The following is a 21,026-nucleotide window of genomic DNA, read 5'->3' as shown; positions in this document are numbered from 1 at the left end:
ATCTCTCTTCCGGCTTAATAATACCAGTCACAGCGCGAAATAAACATGAACGAGCATCTGAAAGTGTGTTAAAAGATAGAGTACAACTTATCGAAATCCCTATCATGTCACATTGATTCGCTCAATCAGCGTTTCAACCGTGGAAAGACGTCAGTTAAACAGCTTGTAATCAATGTCATGTATCGTCATATTTACCTCAGAAAATCCACATAAACTCGTTAGTCAGCTAGAAAAAATAACTCCAGAGAGGAGCATTTTGCTAAATATATACACTATATTACATATACATTATAATCGTAATGTTCTTCAATATTTAATTTGAATAAATCTGGCAAGTTTTTATGACAGCCACCATTTAAATGTTTATATTTCATATAATCTTCTTATTATAAAAATAAATAAAAGTGTAATTTAAGTGTTTGTATAGCTACAAAACAGTTCATTATTACTTTATTGGTACTTTATTGGTAAGAGGAAATTGGTAAGACTCCCATAGTTTACAGCATTAGTTAAGAGATTTGATTCCCTTGAGAAAAATTGCCATTTATTGTAACTGATATCCAAAATAATCAATATCGAATCGAATTGCAAGCTTGTGAATCGAAATCGAATTGTGAAAATTGTCTCAATACCCAGCCCTACTATTGCTTAAAGTTAACCAATATCCATTCCAAATAGCAAATGTCATTGTTTTAGCACACTCGGCCTCCATTCTGGTGTGCACATCTCACTGAATATCCTGTGTCACTCAGAAAGATATTATGAAACTAGAGTGGGCTGCAAACAGCCATTCACATTGACTTTCACAAGTACAAGAGTATTTCAATATAAACCTTTCTGAAGCCACAAAGCGAGAATAGGAAAAAGGAGAATAAGAATAGAGAATGCAAAAAGAGAATAGTCGTACCTTGATATGTTTGACTCCACAACTCACAAGCTTGCTTTGCTGATACAGGTCCCATGAAATGTCAAATATCTTTATGAAAAAGAAAAGTACAATATGATGTATTATATTAGAATGTATTTTCTGAACTCAGTGAAGTATATGCTGCCTTCAAGCCAACTTGCAGGTTTATAAATTGTGATTTTAACATGATGGCCCTGGTGGAGAGTAATTGACTCCTCAGCAACACAATGAAAGCAGCTGAAGGATAACTGAAAAGGCAACTTGAATAGGAATGCTGTGATAAGCATTGTATTCCCTTAAGTAGACATGGATCAGCTGAGCGTAACATATGACTTACTCAGTGCAGCCTGAATGTAACTAAATAACTGAAGAAAGGCTGCTAGAAATTGAGAGGACAAAAGAAACATTACACTGCCTGTCTACTGTGTCAAATGATGTGCGTGTGTTTGAGCTCTTACCCGGTCTGTATGACCAGGAGCAGCAGCCAGAACTTTCCCCCGCCTCCAGTCCCACACACAGATTGTGTTTTTAGAGTCCAAGCCCACAGACACCAAACACTGTAAAGACAGAACAGAATAGAAATAATATGGTAACTATAAAAAGTTGGTGAAATCTGTTTTTGTGCAGTGAGATAAGCAAATATTTAAGCTAGGACTACAATAAGCATCATGTCCACACAGCGCTGATAATAACACCTCTCCACTTACTAATATGGAGACAAGAGAGTTGTCAGTCAATACAAAGTAAAGCAATTTAGAAATTTGAAAAAGTAACTAAAATATTTTTGTAAATTTAAAAGTAACGTGTGGTGCGACTACTTGTTACCTGAACAAAGTAATCTGATTACATAACTAAAAAAAGTAATCTGATTACTTGTAATGTTTAACACTGCCAACACTGGCTATAACGATAACGGCACAGTTTTTTTTTCCAGCTGATGAACAATAAAAACATTGGCAGCCAATCAGAATCCACCCGGCTTTAAAGATCGAGCATTTAAAGCTATTATTGATTTTGACTATTTCAACAGTTATTTCAATAGAGTGCCAAAGTTACGACGTCACTCTGTAGGCCAAAACGCGGAAGTGAATTAGCATTTTAGCACTCCCAGTTCCCTCGCTCTAAAGTCTATGGGATTTTTGAATGGGTTTTTGCTAAATCGCCTGAAATAAGGTCTGTGGTGAATAAAGCCTCTAAATATTTTCACGTTTTGATCTATGACATAGAACACACAGTTATAACCTGCTTGTGGTTTTTTAAACTTTATTGTGTCTGATTGTGTTTTTTAAATTCTTTATATAGGCTTCAAAATGTATATACATTTTGGATTAACTTGTAAAGATGATCTTGATAGACAAAACGTGTAAGGGTCACAACTCTTTATGAAACACAGATCTTATTTTTTGCGATTTTCCAAAAGTCTATGGGGAAAACGCATTGCTTTTCGACCGAGGGAACCCATGCGCCGCTAGCTTCTGAGTTGTCCTACAAAGTGACGTCATCACTTCGGCACTCTATATCGTCTGTTGGTGTGGATGCTAATATAGTTAACATTATAGTTAACTTATCTTTAGAGTTATCATTATTGAACAGGCCTTTAACATTGTGACACATATATGAATCTGTTACCAATATACGTCATGATAACTACTTGAACTCAAATTGCCAGAAGTATTTTTCTCTCAAACTGTACACAAATCATGTGTAATCTTCCCAAATGTTGTTTGCTAAAGGGACCTCATTAGTTCACCATCCCTTTGATGTGAGTATGTTGTTTTCCCATCAAACCTGATGCGCCAGTTTTCTTCTAAGGTTGCACCACGCTGGCTCAGGCTAAAACAGAGTGCCTTTAGTCAATTATGAGATGCTAAACCTTTAATGAATTCTAGAAGAAAAGTGTTGCTTTAGACACCCTGGGTCTTTAAGACTGTGTCTTGCCGCTCATCTCTTTCGGTGTGAAATAAATAATGAGGCCAATTTCCTGCTGAAACTCTGCAAATCACTTTCTCAGCTCTGCTAAAGGGGGATTTGATAGGTTAATTCTCTTGGATGAAGTGAGAGTGAGCTAAGAAATGTGAAATGCCAATCTCAGAGGTAAACTTTTTCATTCTCACTCTATCATCTCCTCCAGTGAGGTAGTGTTTTTGATAAATTGACACTGTAACCCAACTCCAATCTCCTTTGGCCTTTTATTATTCAATGTTTAGAATTCAATAGATCACATTTACACTGAAAGTATTACACTGCCAGTGGACTACATGACACAGTTTTATTATTTGTGTTTTGGATCAAATCAGGCTGGCTGAGGTTCGTATGCTCCCTGCTGCCAAATAAACCAATTTCGCAATTACTATTTGTCAGAATTTTTGTCGTCTCATGTCACATTTAACAGTACTGATTTTATTTTTTATTTTTTTGGTAAATTTACAATGAAATAACCAAAAAAAAAGGAGTAAGCTGAAGTCGAGGCATATATTTGCCTACCCTATTTAACCATATACCTGAAAATCAGCATTATAAATTATAAAACAGTATATATAATTATATAATACTGCACATATTTTTTTTTTACATAATATTGAAACTATGATTTTTCATCAATGATTTTTACTGCAGATTAAAATTTTTTACAGCAGATTAAAATTTATAACAGTAATTAATAACAGTAACATACAACTATATGCTATCCAACTTTATGGTTTCTATAAAACTGGGTAGATAAAAATATACTTTTTTGACGCATATCTATTCTGAATAGTTTAACAAGTTTCTAAACTGATTTACCACAGTATTGATAAGAAAACACCATCTGCCATTTACTCTAATTAAACAAGTATATACTCCATTGTACTGTGTGTTTCAGAGCAAAGCATGTCTCTGTGTTCTTTTACACACAAACAGCTCATGATCCATTGTTTTAAGCATCTTAGAGCAACAAAATTAATGTTTGTGCTGTGAGAATGTGCATTTGGAATACAAATACGAAACTTAAATGTCTGTTTAACTCTTGCAAGCATAGAAATGTATATGTAAGTGTTGTAATTTTAGTACTGTAAAACATATATATAATTACGAAATGTAATTTTTTTTTTACAGTGCAGTTTTATTTCAAAAGTAATATATTTAATAATATATTAAATTTGTCACTACCGGCCCACCGGGGAAACTTCCGGGAAAAAGGAGAAGAGCGAGTTCGGTAAAAGGTGGACGTCACGTCTAACGTCATACGCCACAGAAGCTATTTAATGGCAAGCGTCTTTTTACTCGAAAAGACATGCACGTAGTGCATATACACACTCAGTTATCGAAAATGTAAAAAAACAACAACAAAAAGTGAGCATAATGCCCATTGGGTAATCCGGGCCTGCTCACAACGCAATGTCACATTCAATAAGGGAAAAGTTTGGTTATGTTCCCTGAGTTTTTCATCTGATGTGATGTGAACACTGAGGATTTTGTGTGTTGTTTTTGTCAAGGTGATAACCAGAAGCTCCGGCAGACACACAGTTATACAGTCTCACGCCTACTGTCACACTGTGGGAGTCACACCGTTGGTGTGTTCACAGATCTGACTACCAGCTAATAATAAACCTCACAGCACCTCACACTGAGAGAGTTGTTAACAATGTCAACTCCTTGGTAAAGAAGTGATATCTTTTTTATTGCAGTAAGTTATTGCTCCGAACACTCACCTGTCCATCAAGGTCGAAGGCGAGACAGGCGATACCGTGTGTGTGCATGTCCTTCAGTATGGACACTGTCTGCACAGTGTACGAGTCCCACACACAGATATACGGCTCCTTTCCAACCTGTCCTGTGGCCACCAGAACTCGCTCTGGATGCAATGCTAAACTGTGGAAAGAGAAAGTCAATGAGGTTAGGATTTTTAAAGGCTGATTAACTGACAATATTTGCCTGGCAAAACAAATCCTACACAAGTTTGTGAACGCAAACACTTTTTTTAATATAACTCAGATTGTATTCATCTGAAAGAAGAATGTCATATATACCTAGGATGGCTTCACGGTGAGTAAATCATGGGCTAATATTCATTTTTGGATAAACTATGCCTTTAAGTATTTATAACAGGAAAAAACACTTGTAAAAAACACACTGGCCAAAAATACATCATTAAATATTTGGTGATATGGTCCTGCTCGAAATTCGGCCTTGATTTATACAGATAACCGATTTAAAAAATGAGATTGTGGACAGCTACAATACGATGAGCTACTACTGCTTATCATTTCCCACAGTCAGGAGTGAAAATGAGAGAAAGGCTTTTAGTTATCAGAGACCCATGAAGAGATAACCGGAGTCTTCTGCAACCTAAGACTCATGAAACCGAGGCTCAGATAAAGACTGTCAACACAGCATGATTTGTGTGTTTTAGATGTAAATGTAGTCAACATTCATTCTATTCCTTCTTTTTTTTTAAAATAAGCTTTTATTTTCATCCCACAGCATGTAGCATTATCCATAATAATGCCCTGGTGCAGAAATAGGTGGAAAAATCAGGTCATCGCCGTTCATGTAGCAGTATTCACTCTCACCGTCACACTGGTTCACTAAATTCATTCAGGCTTGCCTTCACATGCCCTAGGAAATCCCAGAGGCGTCCAAATGTTGCGTAACATCTGTCCAGCTTTACTACGGTCTCTCGCTCTCTCTCCGTCACGCACATAATATGTATATGCTCTTTTTCATTTTTATCAGCAGTGTACGCAGAACACGTTTTTGCGTTCCACAGTACTGTTTTTCCATTATTTTTTTTATGTAAATATGGGCTGGACATGTGTTTGACCATTGCACTCGAGCCTCTGAAATGTGGCCCATTTAAGTCAAAAGAAAAAATGTGTTTACACTTTATTTTGATAGCCCACTTTAGCATTCAACTAATTATCAACTAAGTAACTTTGCAACTACATGTCAACTAACTCTCATTAGTGTATTAGTAGACTGTTAGGTTAGGGTTCGGGTTAGTAGTAGAATAAGTTGACATACTTGCAAAGTTACTTATAGTCAGAGATGTCTGTTGGGGAGCATCAAAATAAAGAGTTGGCAGATTACAGACAGTATACTCTAATGACTGCTAGTTGACATGTAATTGCAAAGTTACTTACTAGGGGTGTGTCCATTTCATCACTTCTTTCTAATTTTTTTTTCAATTATATATTGTAGTAGACTATTGAATGCTAATGATAGGAAGACATAATATTGACTTAACTGGGAAAGCAGCAGCCTTCTTAGTTATAAATGGTCAGAATAATGTATTAATTTAGGTTGAGATGGCAGAAGGCTATTTATAAGCATTTGCATGTTCAATTCAATGTGCCATAAATGTAGCAATGTAGCGTTTTGTCACTCCTTGTTGGAAATAATATCTTATACGCTGATTTCAAGCAGCCGCCATTTTGAAATGGCTCCGGTGGGAAGAAAACCGGAAGTGTCGCGTTTAATCATAGGAGAGTCGCGAATGCAATGGCGTTGGTGTTTAATGTAGAAATCAGTTATTCTAAACATTTACATATATTTCTTTCATACTTTAGACAATATATACAGTGAAATTCATTTATAAATATTTTTTATATATAATTCAGAACGTATATATAACGTATATATCCCAATAATGGATATTAAAGGAGTAGTTCACTTTTAAAACTTTTGCTGATTTTTGTTTTTATTGTTCAGGTTTTTGATGAAAACATTCCAGGATTTTTCTCCATATAATGGACTTCAATGGGAACCAAACGGTTCAAGGTCCAAAAGACACTTTCAGTACAAACTGCAAACTGTTCAAAGGGCTTTAAACGATTCCAGACGATGAATAAGGGTCTTATCAAGCGAAACGATCGCTCATTTAATAAATAAATAACAAAGTTTAAGTTTTATAAGCACAAATGCTCGCCTTGCTCTGTTCTGTGATGCACGACCGTGACTTTCCTGTTTGAACTCGTTCATCAAAATGAATAAATCTTTTTCGTGTCATTTGGTTCATTCAACGAGAAACAAACGAATTGACTTGGAAAAAGATTAGTTCATTTTGATTATTTATTTATTAAATGAGCGATCGTTTCGCTTGATTAGGCCCTTATTCATCGTTTGGAATCGTTTAAAGCTGTCTTTTGGACATTGAACCGTTTGGTTCCCAATGAAGTCCATTATATGGAGAAAAATCCTGGAATGTTTTCATCAAAACCCTTAATTTCTTTTCGACTGAAGAAAGAAAGACATGGACATCTTGGATGACATGGGGGTGAGTAAATTATCAGCAAAAGTTTTTTGAAAAGTGAACTACTCATTTAACATCCAATAGTGTAAATCACGGCAGCAGCTTCAGGTTGGTAGTCCAAGGCATTGTTGTCTATCTGTACTTCGGGGGTTCTTCCCACGAGCCTCGTTTTCGATTTCAAAATGGAGGCTGCGTGAAATCAGCGTATTACTGGAAAAGCTAGACACGAGCTACTGTCACGCAACTGTAGCTACTTTCAGCTGTTTGAAACTTTGAAAAGCAAAGGTGAGTTGGGATGCACAGAATGAGGCTTTTTTTTATAAAGCCAGTAGACTGTGTAAGGGAACTTTTGTTTGGAGCTCAATGAAAAAAGATTTCCCTGTTTGAACCCACTCTCATCTAGGCTTCAATTGTCTGAGACACAATCTCACCAGCAATTTAACATTGACTATCTGTCAAAATGTCTCCCTGTTCTCGAGGGCGTTCTGGTGCCTGTCTCCTACTCTTGACGGTGTGTGTGTTTATATTCAGCAAGAGTTTCCAGCTCCCACAGTCTGAGCCTTCAGATTTCAGCTCTTTAAGCCTGCCAGGGTGATTCTGCTTGGCACGGAGGAGGAGTGACTACATTAAACCCCTCAGGGAGCCGTAGCGCTCATGAACATTGCTGTGTGTCTGCCTTGTTTGTCTTTTTTAATCTGTCTCTCTTGCTCCCAGAATCGCTTTTCTCACATACCTGTTCCCTCTTTCTACATCAGTAATTCTCATCCAGGGCTATAAGTGCTTTGTTAAAGCAAATTAAAATTATGACTATCAAAATAAAAGTATTAGCACCGTCATAAGAGTTGAATAAAACCTATCCTCAAGATTAAAATATATATATATAATAATATTTTTTTTATTAATTTCATTTTAAATAACTATACAGTTCCTCATCAATTTATTTAAGCCTATTTTTCACCTACTTTTCCTCCCCTTCATGCTGCTGTGTGTCAGTTGCCTTAAAGATATAGAATTGGATTTCTGTGAACTGCTAGATGTTTCTTATGTCAATGCCACAATAAGGGGAAATGGGAAATATGGAGTGGATTAAGAATGTGTCTTACTTTTTTTTATTCCTGTTACATAGTGGATTTTCTTCATATTTGTTATAAATGGCAATAAATAAAGTATTATATATATTACATTAAGATCCTTATAAAGACCAGTATATAAAGAACAGTGTTATTTTAGTATTTTTTTTATAAATGAAAATAATAATTATAATATTATAGTATTTATTCATATTTTGAATAGCTTTTACTTTTATATTTCAATCTTCATTTTAGTTTTTTTTTTTTGTAATTTGTATTAGTTTTTTTATATTTATATATTTATTTTTATTTCTTAACTTATTTTATTTCAGTTAATTGCCAAGTTTTTTTTAAATCATCTAATATTTGCATTTTATTTCAGCTTTATTTCAGTTAACAAAATACATTTTTAATAGATTTAGTTTTACTTAGCAATAACAAAAGTGATAAAGACTCCAGACAGAGGTACATTTATGTTTACCCAATGTACACTGTAAAAACAAACCTATAGAATCTACTCAATAAAAGTGAGGTAACAATTTGCACTCATTTTGTTTGGGTAGATTTCATTCTATATTTTTGAGTAAGGAGTACCTGACTTTAACAGCTATGATATACTAAACGAAATTAGGTAAATATTCTACCTAATATTTCTCAATACATTACACAGCTAATTACTTATACAAATTGAGTAATAATTAATCTATTATTAGCAGAAAACAGTTAATCTACTTAATTATTATTAATAATAATAAGTGAATAGAAATAATTAAACTTACTTATTCAGGTTAAATTTACTTAAAAATGGCCAGACACAGGACACAGTAATTTAACAGTAACAAATTACTCTTTATTCACCAATTACTATGGATAAAAACATTTAATTTAAAAAAATAAAATAAAATAAAACATTAATTAAAGGTATAGTTCATCAAAAATAAAAATGATGTACCTTCAATGCACAAAAGTACAAAAAATAACCCATGTACATTTAATTTCAAAAGATACAACAAATCACTAACAACTTCTTTAAAACCTTCTTAAAAAATAAAACTGGTTTCCATGGGATGAAACAGTCTTTGCCAGTACAACAGCTCATTTCATTAATTACAAGTGACACAACATATCATTAACAACCCTATTTACATATCATGAATGTAAAATGTAAAAGCCATTAAAATCCATAAACAAACAAAATGCAGATATAAAATAATAACAGATTAAATATTTCTGAAAGAAAGCTACTTAGTGAGTGTTTTTCACTCCCCCCCCCCCCCTTTTTTTTTGGAGTTTAACACTAAAATCATTCTAATAATTTACATTTACATTTATTAATTTAGCTGACCCTTTTATCCAAAGCGACTTACAATTGCTATATATGTCAGAGGTCGCAACTAGGGGTTACGTGTCTTGCTCAGGGACACATTGGTGTCTCACAGTGGATTCGAACCCGGGTCTCTCACACCAAAGGCATGCGTCTTATCCACTGCACAATCACCAGTAATAACAATGACCATAATATTACTGATCATGCAAAATGATAATCAAAAGCACCACATTTTTACACCACATTACTTTGTTAAGATCAGTTGTGTTGAGACCAGTTAAAAGCAGTTCCTCTCAAATCTGCGCTGCTGTGTGGCTTCCTTCATTTCCCTGCAGTGATCGAACCCTCGAGCCAGTCGCCAGTCCTTCTTTTCTCTCTGGATTATATAATCGCACATAACAGAAAATAGAGCAAAAGCACTGAGCCTCAGCACAACTCTCCATCACAGCACATGCTTTCTCTCAATATGAACGCAAAAGGATTTCTGGTGTCAAAGAGATAAATAATTGATGCAATTTACTTCCATGCAGGAGAAACCCACACGGGGTTCAGAGAGGTTTAAAAAAATCATTCAGATGACTTTCAGGAAGAAGGAATACTTTTGACTCTCTGCCACCTTAGAGGAATCAACAAAATATTCTGCTCATGTATTTCTATAAATTGTCTGCGTTATTTTAGCTTCTAATTGACTTCAGGATGTGGCTCACGTTATTATGAAAATATTCGTGCTAGGGCTGGGTAATAAATATCGATTTCTCGTTATTAATCGATATTAATCATTTTTACGAACCGATATCGATTCTTAAATCTCAAGAATCGATTAGTCATACTGTTTCATTTGAATGAATGGATCATTGTATCGCGGCTGCGCGCATCCAAAAAAAAATAAAAAATCACAATAATCTTTGTCCTTTGTTACTATTGATATGAAACAAAGTCTCAATTTTCAAATTACGTCCATTTTCTTTAGAAATTCAACAACATAAATAACGTTTTTGGCGCTGTGGCGTGAGATCGAGAGAGAGAAGCAGTAGCGCTGATCTCTCTTCCGGCTTAATAATACCAGTTACAGCGCGAAATAAACATGAATGAGCATCTGAAAGTGTGTTAAAAGATAGAGTACAACTTATCGAAATCCGTATCATGTCACATTGATTCGCTCAATCAGCGTTTCAACCGTGGAAAGACGTCAGTTAAACAGCTTGTAATCAATGTCATGTATCGTCATATTTACCTCAGAAAACCCACATCAACTCGTTAGTCAGCTAGAAAAAATAACTCTAGAGAGGAGCATTTTGCTAAATATATACACCATATTACATATACATTATAATCGTAATGTTCTTCAATATTTAATTTGAATAAATCTGGCAAGTTTTTATGACAGCCACCATTTAAATGTTTATATTTCATATAATCTTCTTATTATAAAAATAAATAAAAGTGTAATTTAAGTGTTTGTATAGCTACAAAACAGTTCATTATTACCTTCATATTAGGCTAATGAAGCCTAGTAGGCTACAACTAGACTCCCATAGTTTACAGCATTAGTTAAGAGATTTGATTTCCTTGAGAAAAATTGCCATTTATTGTAACTGATATCCAAAATAATCAATATTGAATCGAAATCGAATCGAATTTAAAGCTTGTGAATCGAAATCGAATCGAATTGTGAAATTTGTGTCAATACCCAGTGCATTCGATTGCTTAGGTAAGATGATGTAAAATTATAACAGCCTTCTGTCTGTGTCGTCTTGACTAATTTGCTCGCATTCATCAATTTCGCTTTTACTCTCGTGCTCGGACTTGTTCGCTAAGCCGAACAGCCAATCAGAGCTCTCGATTCAACATGCTGAATCGGACCCCCAAAAAACCTGAAAGTGTCAGACGAGAGCCAACGGTGAAAAAAAAACAATCCGACCGACACTCAAAAATCCAAATCTCAAAACTAACAGTCGGCTTGGTGTGTCCCGGCCTTTAGAAACGACCCAATATTTTCACCATCCAACACGTTTTTATGGGCGCATACAAATAAGCAGCGCAATCAGTGAGCGCATTTCATTATCACCCCACCGGGACTCAGATTGGTGTAGACGGTCTGTTGAACCTGTTCCTAAACACAAAGACAGGGTCAGCTCAACCCCCTGGATTACAGCGAGGGTCTGTTTAGCCTTCGTGACTGCTAAATAAATACGTGTTTGTCCCCGTCTGTCTCATTAGCAGTGCTATTGTCAAGTGAGACCAAGAAGATGGAGGGATTAACTTCAAATTTCTCATTCAATCCTGCCTAAGGGACAGATGGGTCAAATCTCTGTTTTGTCCTCGATACAAACAAATCCAAAAACAGTTTGACACTCACTCTAACAGTGAGCTGTCAGCAAACAGATTAAAAGATGAATTTGATTTTAACATTGTCTGATGAAAAAGTGAGTGTTGCTTGCCTGTGTAAAACTCAATGGCATTACGCTAGGGTGGTTGCCAGACTCTTTCTATGCAGTTGCTATGGTTATTCAGAGAGGTTTTACTAGGGAAGAGATGATGTAAAAATTCTGTCTGAGAGCTGATAATTGCTTGAATGTTTAGTCGATAACCTATAAATGTGGTCAAAATAAGTCTGACCGCTTAGAAAAGCAATAATAGCACACCTCTCCTCTACAGGTCAAACAATTTGAGGAATTATTTATGTGCATACCACAAACAACGTTTAATTCGTAGAGTTAGGGGTTTGTTAAAATAATAATAGTGTTCGCATTGAATATGGTTTCAGTAAACTCATTTATCATTACTTGACAAGAACTACTTGCTCTCTAGTCACTCTCCAGATACAAATAGTACTAATATCAGTGTGTGATCCTCCAGTGGCCAGTTATAGCTAGTTAGAGATCTCTCTGCATATTAATGCTGTGATTTTCTGCTTTGATTTGATATGATCAGATGCCACAAGCCCACGCTATGTGGGCTCAGAGGAACTCGCTCCCTGTAGTATTTCATCATGACCTGCCAATTTCAGCTCAAACATCTGAATGTTAAATGAGAGATATGAAAATCTGGAGCCTTGGCTCTATGTAAGTGTAAAAATACAATAAGTTATCCAATTTGCTTAAAATTTTAGTTAGGTCTGAGAAGAATAAAACAAAGGGAAATTAAACAAGGGGGAACAAATCTGCACACATGACCTGGAAGTCATTTTAAACCAGTGCTATTTTAGTATCAATGAATATTTTGAATTAGTTTTTAGTTTGGTTTATTTTGTTGCTTTCATAATTTGTAATAGATATACATGTTTTGTTTTTTATACATTTTTATTTCAGTTGTATTATGTTAAACTAAATGAAAAGGGTTGCTTTGACAACTAGCTAAACTAAAATAAGTTTCTTGTTTTTATTTTATTTCAGTTAAAGTTATTTTAAGTAACAAGTCACAACGTTTTATGGTTTTAGTTTTAATAGCTATAATAACCCTGCTTCAGAGATTTAAAGGATTAAAAAAAATGAAGGGATTAAAGAATAAGAAAGTTATCTAATTTCCAAATAATATTTTATTTTAAAATATGCACACATTCACTCTTATTCATGAGTCTAATATATTAAAAAAAATACAAAAAGTTTCACATCTAGTCAAATTCAGTCATGAATCATGTAGGCTAAATGATAGCATAGTTTTAACTAAATAAAGTTGTGGATATTACAGTCGGTCAATGAACATTTCTATCGTAAAACAGTCAAATATAAAATGTTTAGTTACTTCCATTTTACCACACACCTTCAAAATCTAAAGTAATATAATCTAAAGTATAAAATCTAAAGTAATTTCAAAAGAAATCCATGTCATTGTGAATTTCGGATAAGCACTTCCACAGGCAGATTTCGTAACAGGTTCAAGTTGGTGACTCAGATTTGCCATAGCGCTGCTTGATTGAAAGAATCTATACATTGCTACTATAATGACAACAATGTTTTTTGTTCTCAAAATTTAGCCAAATGTTGCTTATGTGACCGCACATTTATACTGTTTATATTGTTCTTGATGTGTACAGCCTTAAAGCAACAATGTGTACTTTTTTATGCATTTTATTATTTAAAATCAATATTTTTATTCAAAAATATGCCCTAAATGGTGTACAAATACCTTTGCCAATTATTTGACTTATCCATGTAAACGAAGAATTTATTATCTTTACGGGACGGGTAGATCCACGGAGGCTTCCATGTAGTTGCGCCATCTTGAAAAAAACTATAATAGCAGAGAGGGACATAAAGTACTAGGACAATGCGTTTCCACAGCGCGTTTTCGTTCATACCCAGCGTGACGTGACTGAAAGCAGCAGAAGCGGAGGAGCAGAGCGATGAGAGGCGCTTGTCATGGCCCCGGCAATTTTAAAAGGCTGCACTGTAAATCCTCGTCGCCAGAAAAGTCCAAAATAGATCGTAAAAGGAAACGTGATCGAAGAGTTAATGTCGGGATAGCTTTTTCTAGGTGGATAGAGCTAATGCAGGAGAAAAACGCTGAAGTCTCGACAGCTAAGTCAATAATACAGTCTTAATTGCAAGCTTTTTTTCATTGTTTAATTGTGTACTTTATTTTATGGACTGATTAACATTTATAGCTAAAAGTTGATGATGATATCTAACAATGCACGTACTTCAGAAAATATAACGAATAAAGAAGGCATAACTACTTATTACAATAGTTCACGTTTTTCACAGTGAGTAATTCATACTGTAACATTCGTTTGTTCGTTGTGTCAAGATGCTGTTTGTTGGAAATAACAAACCTGTTCACCCGAAGGAACACTCGAGGAAGTGCTAATCCAGTCATAGATTTTTGGTACATAATGGCTACCGTAGATGCAACGCGCATTTGAATTCAAGCACAATTCATTTGAATGCAAAATACATTTTCAACACTAGATGGAAGAAATTCCTACACATTGTCCCTTTAAGACCAAAAACATGAATTACAATAAAGCAAAAGGGCGTTCATAGTGAATTTCAGGTGATTCCACATGTGACCCGCTCCTCATGAGGCTGAATATTAAATCTGCCTCTCAGTGATCAACACATGAGATAAAATAAATAAAGGCCAAGTGTCCTCAAGTATCGTCTTTAATTTATTTTATTACATCCTACAGTCCATCAAAATCTCTTTTCTTGTTTGCCTCTAACGCTCTCTCTCTCTGTCCCACATTATCTTTCTATTAGCTAATGAGCTGGTTTAGTAAGTGGCCGGTTGTCATAGCGCAGTTCCTGTGATGTACAGCCCACCGCTAGCCCAGCCTATTAGCTAATGGGTCCGATGGAGGCCTTTAGTGGGTGGACAGGCCAACGGTGCAGGACTGCAGGTACACTGCAAGGAGTCTCGAGCTTCGGTGGAAGCGTTTAGCTGCTAAAGGCTGAGAAACAGAAGCTTGTCATGGTATCAAGAGGAGAGAGTGGGAAGAGAAATGTAAAGATGGACAGCTGGAGTCTGCTGTGCCACCTGATAGAGATCAAAGTCTGTTTAATAGAGCGACATTTTAATAGAGCGAAGCAGCCGATGCAACAACCCAGTGTTCCCTGCGCTGATGTTCAGCCACGAACGGCTCTGCGGTGCCGGAGCAAAAGATTCAATCCATTCAGAAATTGCATTACAGAATGCATAAATAATTGCAAGGTTTGGGGCCCAGTAAGAATTATTTACTTTATTTTATTTCTTTGGAAATCATGCTCAAGACTGCATTTATTTGATCAAAAATACAGTAAAAAAATGGAATTATATTAAATTAAATAGTATTGCAATCGAAAATAACTGTTTTCTATTTTAATATATTTTAAAATGTTGTTTATTCAAAAAACAGTAAAACAACGAAGTAAATATTACAATTATATGTAAAATATTCTTTATTGAAATATTATTATGATTTTTTGTAACAATGTAAATGTATTAACTGTCACTTTTGATCAATTTAATATGCTTTTACTGAGGTATTTATTTTTTTACTCGCCCCAAACATTTTGACCAATAGTGCAAATATATCAATATAGAAAAATATACAAAAAAATCCAAATTAAAATAATTCAAAGACATCATTGTTAATCATTGAATAGTTAATCAGTAAATATATGATTTGCCCTAACATAACATAACATAAGCCTACATGCCTTATTATGAATTTATGAGTCGCACAACATGATAAATGTGTTTTTTAACATATTTTTATGTAATTAATTTTACTAAATTGACTGTCCTACAGAAATCATACTTTACTTGACAGCAGTTCAACTTTCTTTGTCAGGATTAATGAGGCCTTCTTAATTTACAAAGGCCTTCTCTAATGCTTCAATTGTTTTTCAATTAACTAAAATAAATGTGAATAATCCATCAAAACACTGCTTGAATACGTTTTAAGTAATTGGCCTGTTACTAAAAGTCATCCCTCTGCTGATGTCAACCATTATGTTTGGTTGTGAAAGTGCTTCCTACACGCTGATTTTAGTTTATTTGATGTAAAAACCACTTAATAGCTTCACATTCAACACTTGCTTCTGATCCATGAACACATTTGACTGTAAACAGAATAAAATACATATGAGTGAGTTCAAAATCAATAACTCTTATGAGCAGATTCTATAAATGAATTCATTAACAAGCCTCATGTTAACAGTGTGAATATGTCCCTGCTATTGAGATGAATGGGGATGAACAGCTCTCTCATGTTATAGACCGGCCGCTTTGCAATGTCTAGCTATAACAAGCAGTAAAACATGATTTCATGAGTCTAGCTTTATTTCTTTCCCCAATCAATTGGCTGTAAAAAAGTGGTTAAAATGTATTCAAGTGCTAAGTTTCCTCATTGCTTAACAAGCTATCAAATGTGGTTCTGCCCCAACTTCCAACTTTAATATGAATATGTCAACATCAACAGAGAAGCGAATCTACACTCATTAAATCAGTTCATTCAAAGACCAAACAAAAGTTCAGCTCATAGATTCAGTCAATCAACAAACCACGAAAGGTCAACCGTCACTGAAGAGGAAGACTAAGGTATATTTATTGGGCCAAATGCTCAAATTAAACCAATGTTATAGAGAAGCTGTGGTTTATTTGACATGAATGAAAACAAGACTGTGATGTATTGAAAGAGCAGTCTATTCAATGTCACACTGTTGTGTATCAGTGTGTGGACCGACAAAACAGACATATTGAACTTAAATCCCTCAAAGTGTATTGGTGTCAACTTTAAAACCAAATTGACAAAACAGACATACTGAACTTACATCCCTGGCGTCAGTTTTAAAACATCTGGTTGGTCAAATAGTTTTACTTTTTGTATTTTCTGTTTTTGTTTTCCAGGTGGCAAGCAGATTAATTGTTTAAACGATTAAAAACATTTTGGTCAATTGAAATAATGCTAAAATAAAATAAATTATATAAATACTAGATGAAAAACTTAAAAACTAAATGAAAATTTAGTTTTAAGAAAAATTAGTTTTAAATTTAAGTTGAAGCACCAAAATTACCAGCTGGAAATAAAAACCAAAACTGAAACTAAAATAAAATAAAACAAATTAATCCTAAACAGTATAATTTGAGACAAAAAAGATTAAAATTACAAAATAACATAAAAAAATCTTAAATTAGATATAAATATTTGTATTAATATTAGATGGAATTAACTAAATAAAAATGATAAATGTTGTATTGGCGATTAACTGAAATAAGTGATTAAGTAACTAAAACAAGAAGCTGAAGCACCAATATTATTACCTGGAAATAGAAAAACTAAAACTAAAACTGAAATAAAAGAAATCAAATATAAATAGCAATAATTAAATAATAATAAAAAAGCACATAACAAATACTAAAACAAAAATACAAACCGAAATTATAAAAAAAAAAAGCTAATTAAAATTATTAATAAAACTCATAGTACAAATAATACTAAAATATGATTGGCTGGCAGGATGGTTCGTCGCATTTGGGTTACGCGAGCGCACACACACATTCTGGATGGTGTCCAAATCAGGTCACAGCAGTTACTACTACAGCAGTCACCTTGCTTGCCCTTGTTGTGGATTACCAGGAAGGAAAGGATTAGCACATTTCCAAAAGTCAGTATCTATCTTGCTTGCCTTGGCTTCTATAGAGCAAGCTAAATCCCAACAACCAATAACACCTCATGCTCAGCACCTATCTGCAAAAAACAGTCCATGCGTGACAGATACATACAGGTGTCACAGCTATAGTATAGTTTTGGTTAAATGAAGCAAAAACGTTGCTACTGTACGTTAGCTACGATGCACTACGTTAAAAATGTTAAGCAACCTTTGGTTTACCTCAGTTGTGTCATATGATGGGACTGATGGAGTCTGTCGTTTAATCTCTCAGTGTTTCCTAATGCAGCAGAATTTTGCCCTGCTATAAAAATTAAGAGATAAAAATGGGCTACAATAGGATCAGACATCAGAAATATAATCCAGTGGAGACAGAACATGTGCACGCCGCTGAAGAGCTGCATTTGCTTCAATTTCTGGGCCATGTTTCCCGGTGTTGTACAAATGTGCATTTGCACCTGATATTCGGCTGAAAATGTCAGGAGGCTTTAATGAATTAGACTTTTTTTTTGTATTAAAAAAACATAATATTTCTAAAAATATTCACAGCAATTTTTTGTTCATAAAAATGGCTGGATCGCAGACACAGCAAAAAATCTTCACATTATTTATGTTCGTTTTTGCAATTTAAAAACTCCCAGTGTCCTGTTTGGTGGTTAATAAAGCAAAAAGCCAATTGAGCTCCTGCATTATTTATCAATGGAATATTAATATCTTTATAATATCTTTGCTTCAAGATTCAAATGCAGCTTATCAAGAATTTTGAGTCTGAACTATCCATTTTTATGTGAAACAATACAATTTATCCTTTACACTATTTAACACTAACTTTAAAAGAAATTGGCTTAACAAAATTTCGATTTCAGCGAAACATTCAAAGAATACAAAAATATGCATCACGAGTTTCACAAAAATATTAAGTAGAGCATTCATAATAATTTAGCAGTATTTTTGAGGACCAAATTAGCATATTAGAATGATTGAAGGATCATGTAACACTGAGGACTGGAGTAATGATGCTGAAAATTCAGCTTTGCATCAGTAACAGCAATAAATTATATTTTAAAGTTAATTAATACAGTAATACAGTTAATTATATATATATATATATATATATATATATATATATATATATATATATATATATATGCATCTATATTACATATAAAGGCCTATATTACAAATGTAATTGTAAACCCAACCCCAAGGGAGCGTCCCTTGTCCCATTCAGGTTTTGGAGCACGAATGCTCTGACTTACTTCAGTGAATTATCAATGTGAAATGAATATTAATGTTCAATATTATTCATTAATGTGTCTCACGTTACTACAGGCTACTTACAATTGTGTCAGGACCTGTTAATAAAAATATAAAATCTTATAACTGCACTTAGCAAAAAAAATAAAAAAAAATAAAATAAAATCTTATTGATGTTAAGATTGGAAAATGTTTCAAATATGAAGATAAATACTCCAGTCACATCAGTAGCCTAATAAAAGCCGTTTTATTTGACATGTAGTGCCTCCCCTCATCACATGACCAGATTAATTCTACTTTATTTTTTGGTCTAGTGACAGAAACAATGTGTTTAAATGGAACGCCATAAGCCCTATGCTTCAGACGTTCAGCCAAAGGTCTGAGACTATTTATCTGGAAACCCTCCTGTTATAGGACATTTTCATTTAATTACGACTGCATAGAAACCCTCGTGCAATGGATCATGGCCTAATGAGCACACAAAGGGATGCCTTTCCAGGTCTCAAAACGCTTAATGAAAGGTCTGTCTGCAAAGTGAGGACATTTACACTTGCACAAAAAACATGTGCTGGTGTGTGTTAGTATGTCAGACTGTTAGATGTGTGTAGATAAGCCGCTTTGGGATAATGAATGAGGGGGTGATTGTAGCGTTCACTGGAACTACTATAGAAGGGGTGGGGATTCCCTGCCATTGCTGGGAAGAGGGAAGCCTCGCTGATCGCTGTGAAACCGATAGGAACAGGACGCCAGTCTCCCAGCATTAGCGTCACTCTAATGGCCTCAAACACGCATGACTGCCTCTCATCAACATATATGCAGCATGCTTATTATTATGCCCAGACATAAAGTGTGGACTCATCCTGGCACACACACAAACTTAGCAATAATAGCGCATGAATTTGTACTTTGAGATCTACAAATTCTGCAAATCTGCAAAAATATATTAAAATTCAAAAGTTTGGGGTCGGTAAGGTTTTTTAATATTTTTGAAAGAATATCTTATGCTCATTCAGGCTGCATTTATTTGCTCAAAATATAGTAAAAAGAGGACTATTGTGAAATTAATATTTAAATTTAAAAGAAGTATATATATATATATATATATATTAGGGCTGTGCAAAGATTAATTATGATTAATCGCATCCAAAATAAAAGTTTGTTTACATACTATATGTGTGTGTGCTGTGTATAATTATTTTGTATATATAAATGCATATGCATGCATGTATATTTTTAAGAATTATTTGCACTTAAATACTGTATATATATATATATATACATACATATATATATACACATAATCTATATTATATATAAATATTTTATATATGAATAACACATTTTCTTAAATATATACATGCATGTGTGTGTGTATATATATATATATATACACAGCACACACAAATATATTATGTAAACACAGACTTTTATTTTGGATGCGATTAATCGCAATGAATTTTTGCACAGCCCTAATATATATATAGGGTGACCAGACGTCCCGTTTTTCCCAGGACACTCCAGTATTTCAACTGTAATTTTAGTGTCCCGACTTATTATGAAAAAATCATGTTTAGTCCCGTATTTCATCATTATTTTAAGTAAAACTTCAAATAATAGCCGAGTCCCAAATAGACGTCTCATTTACACGCCTGGTGTGACTGGAGGTTGGTAAATAAAATGTGTATTTAATCTTCTCGTGTTGTAGAATAGAAACTGCTGTGCTTGATAGGGCGCATATAACAAGCAGAGAGCGCCGGACACGCGTGTGCGCGAACAACACGAGCGCTGCCGCTGTCTCTCCCTCACGCATATTAATCAATATTGACACAATAGTAAAAGGTCGGAAGACCGCAGTTTCACGTGGAGTATTTGGACATTTTTAAAGATTAGAAACTAGCTTACACTCAATGAACAACATCTTAACATTAAATTATAAAGGCCTGTCTTATATAGACACCTGTCTCAAATACAAGCCGGTGCAGGTGCAATTATTATTATTTTTTTTTTTTTGCTGAGTGATAGCGTGTGTATCTTTTGGCAGTGGATTTTGTTTTACACCTGCCTGGTACATCTGCACTTGTAGTTCTCGTTAATGAATGCATCATGGACGGATGAAAAGTCTTGACTAAGTGTTACAACA

The 21,026-nt window shown here is 34.4% G+C and overlaps 1 protein-coding gene across 2 annotated transcripts in view; it reads right to left on the bottom strand.

Moving 5' to 3' along the window:
- eml5 (EMAP like 5) overlaps nucleotides 1-21,026 on the bottom strand; it is a 78,127-nt gene that overhangs the window by 48,961 nt on the left and 8,140 nt on the right. For both annotated transcript variants that reach the window (XM_089120546.1, XM_039666313.2), the window contains exons 2-4: nucleotides 4,600-4,759; nucleotides 1,366-1,464; nucleotides 908-976 (exon numbers count right to left, since the gene is read on the bottom strand). In XM_089120546.1, coding sequence (XP_088976672.1) covers nucleotides 908-976; nucleotides 1,366-1,464; nucleotides 4,600-4,759 — 328 coding nt within the window. The remainder of the gene's footprint in view (nucleotides 1-907; nucleotides 977-1,365; nucleotides 1,465-4,599; nucleotides 4,760-21,026) is intronic.

Source organism: Pimephales promelas, chromosome 15 (genome assembly GCF_988280905.1).
Source record: "Pimephales promelas chromosome 15, fPimPro1.hap1.1, whole genome shotgun sequence".
Taxonomy (NCBI): domain Eukaryota; kingdom Metazoa; phylum Chordata; class Actinopteri; order Cypriniformes; family Leuciscidae; genus Pimephales; species Pimephales promelas.
The sequence above is the reverse complement of the archived record's forward strand: the minus strand, read 5'-3'. Positions and strand labels throughout refer to the sequence as shown.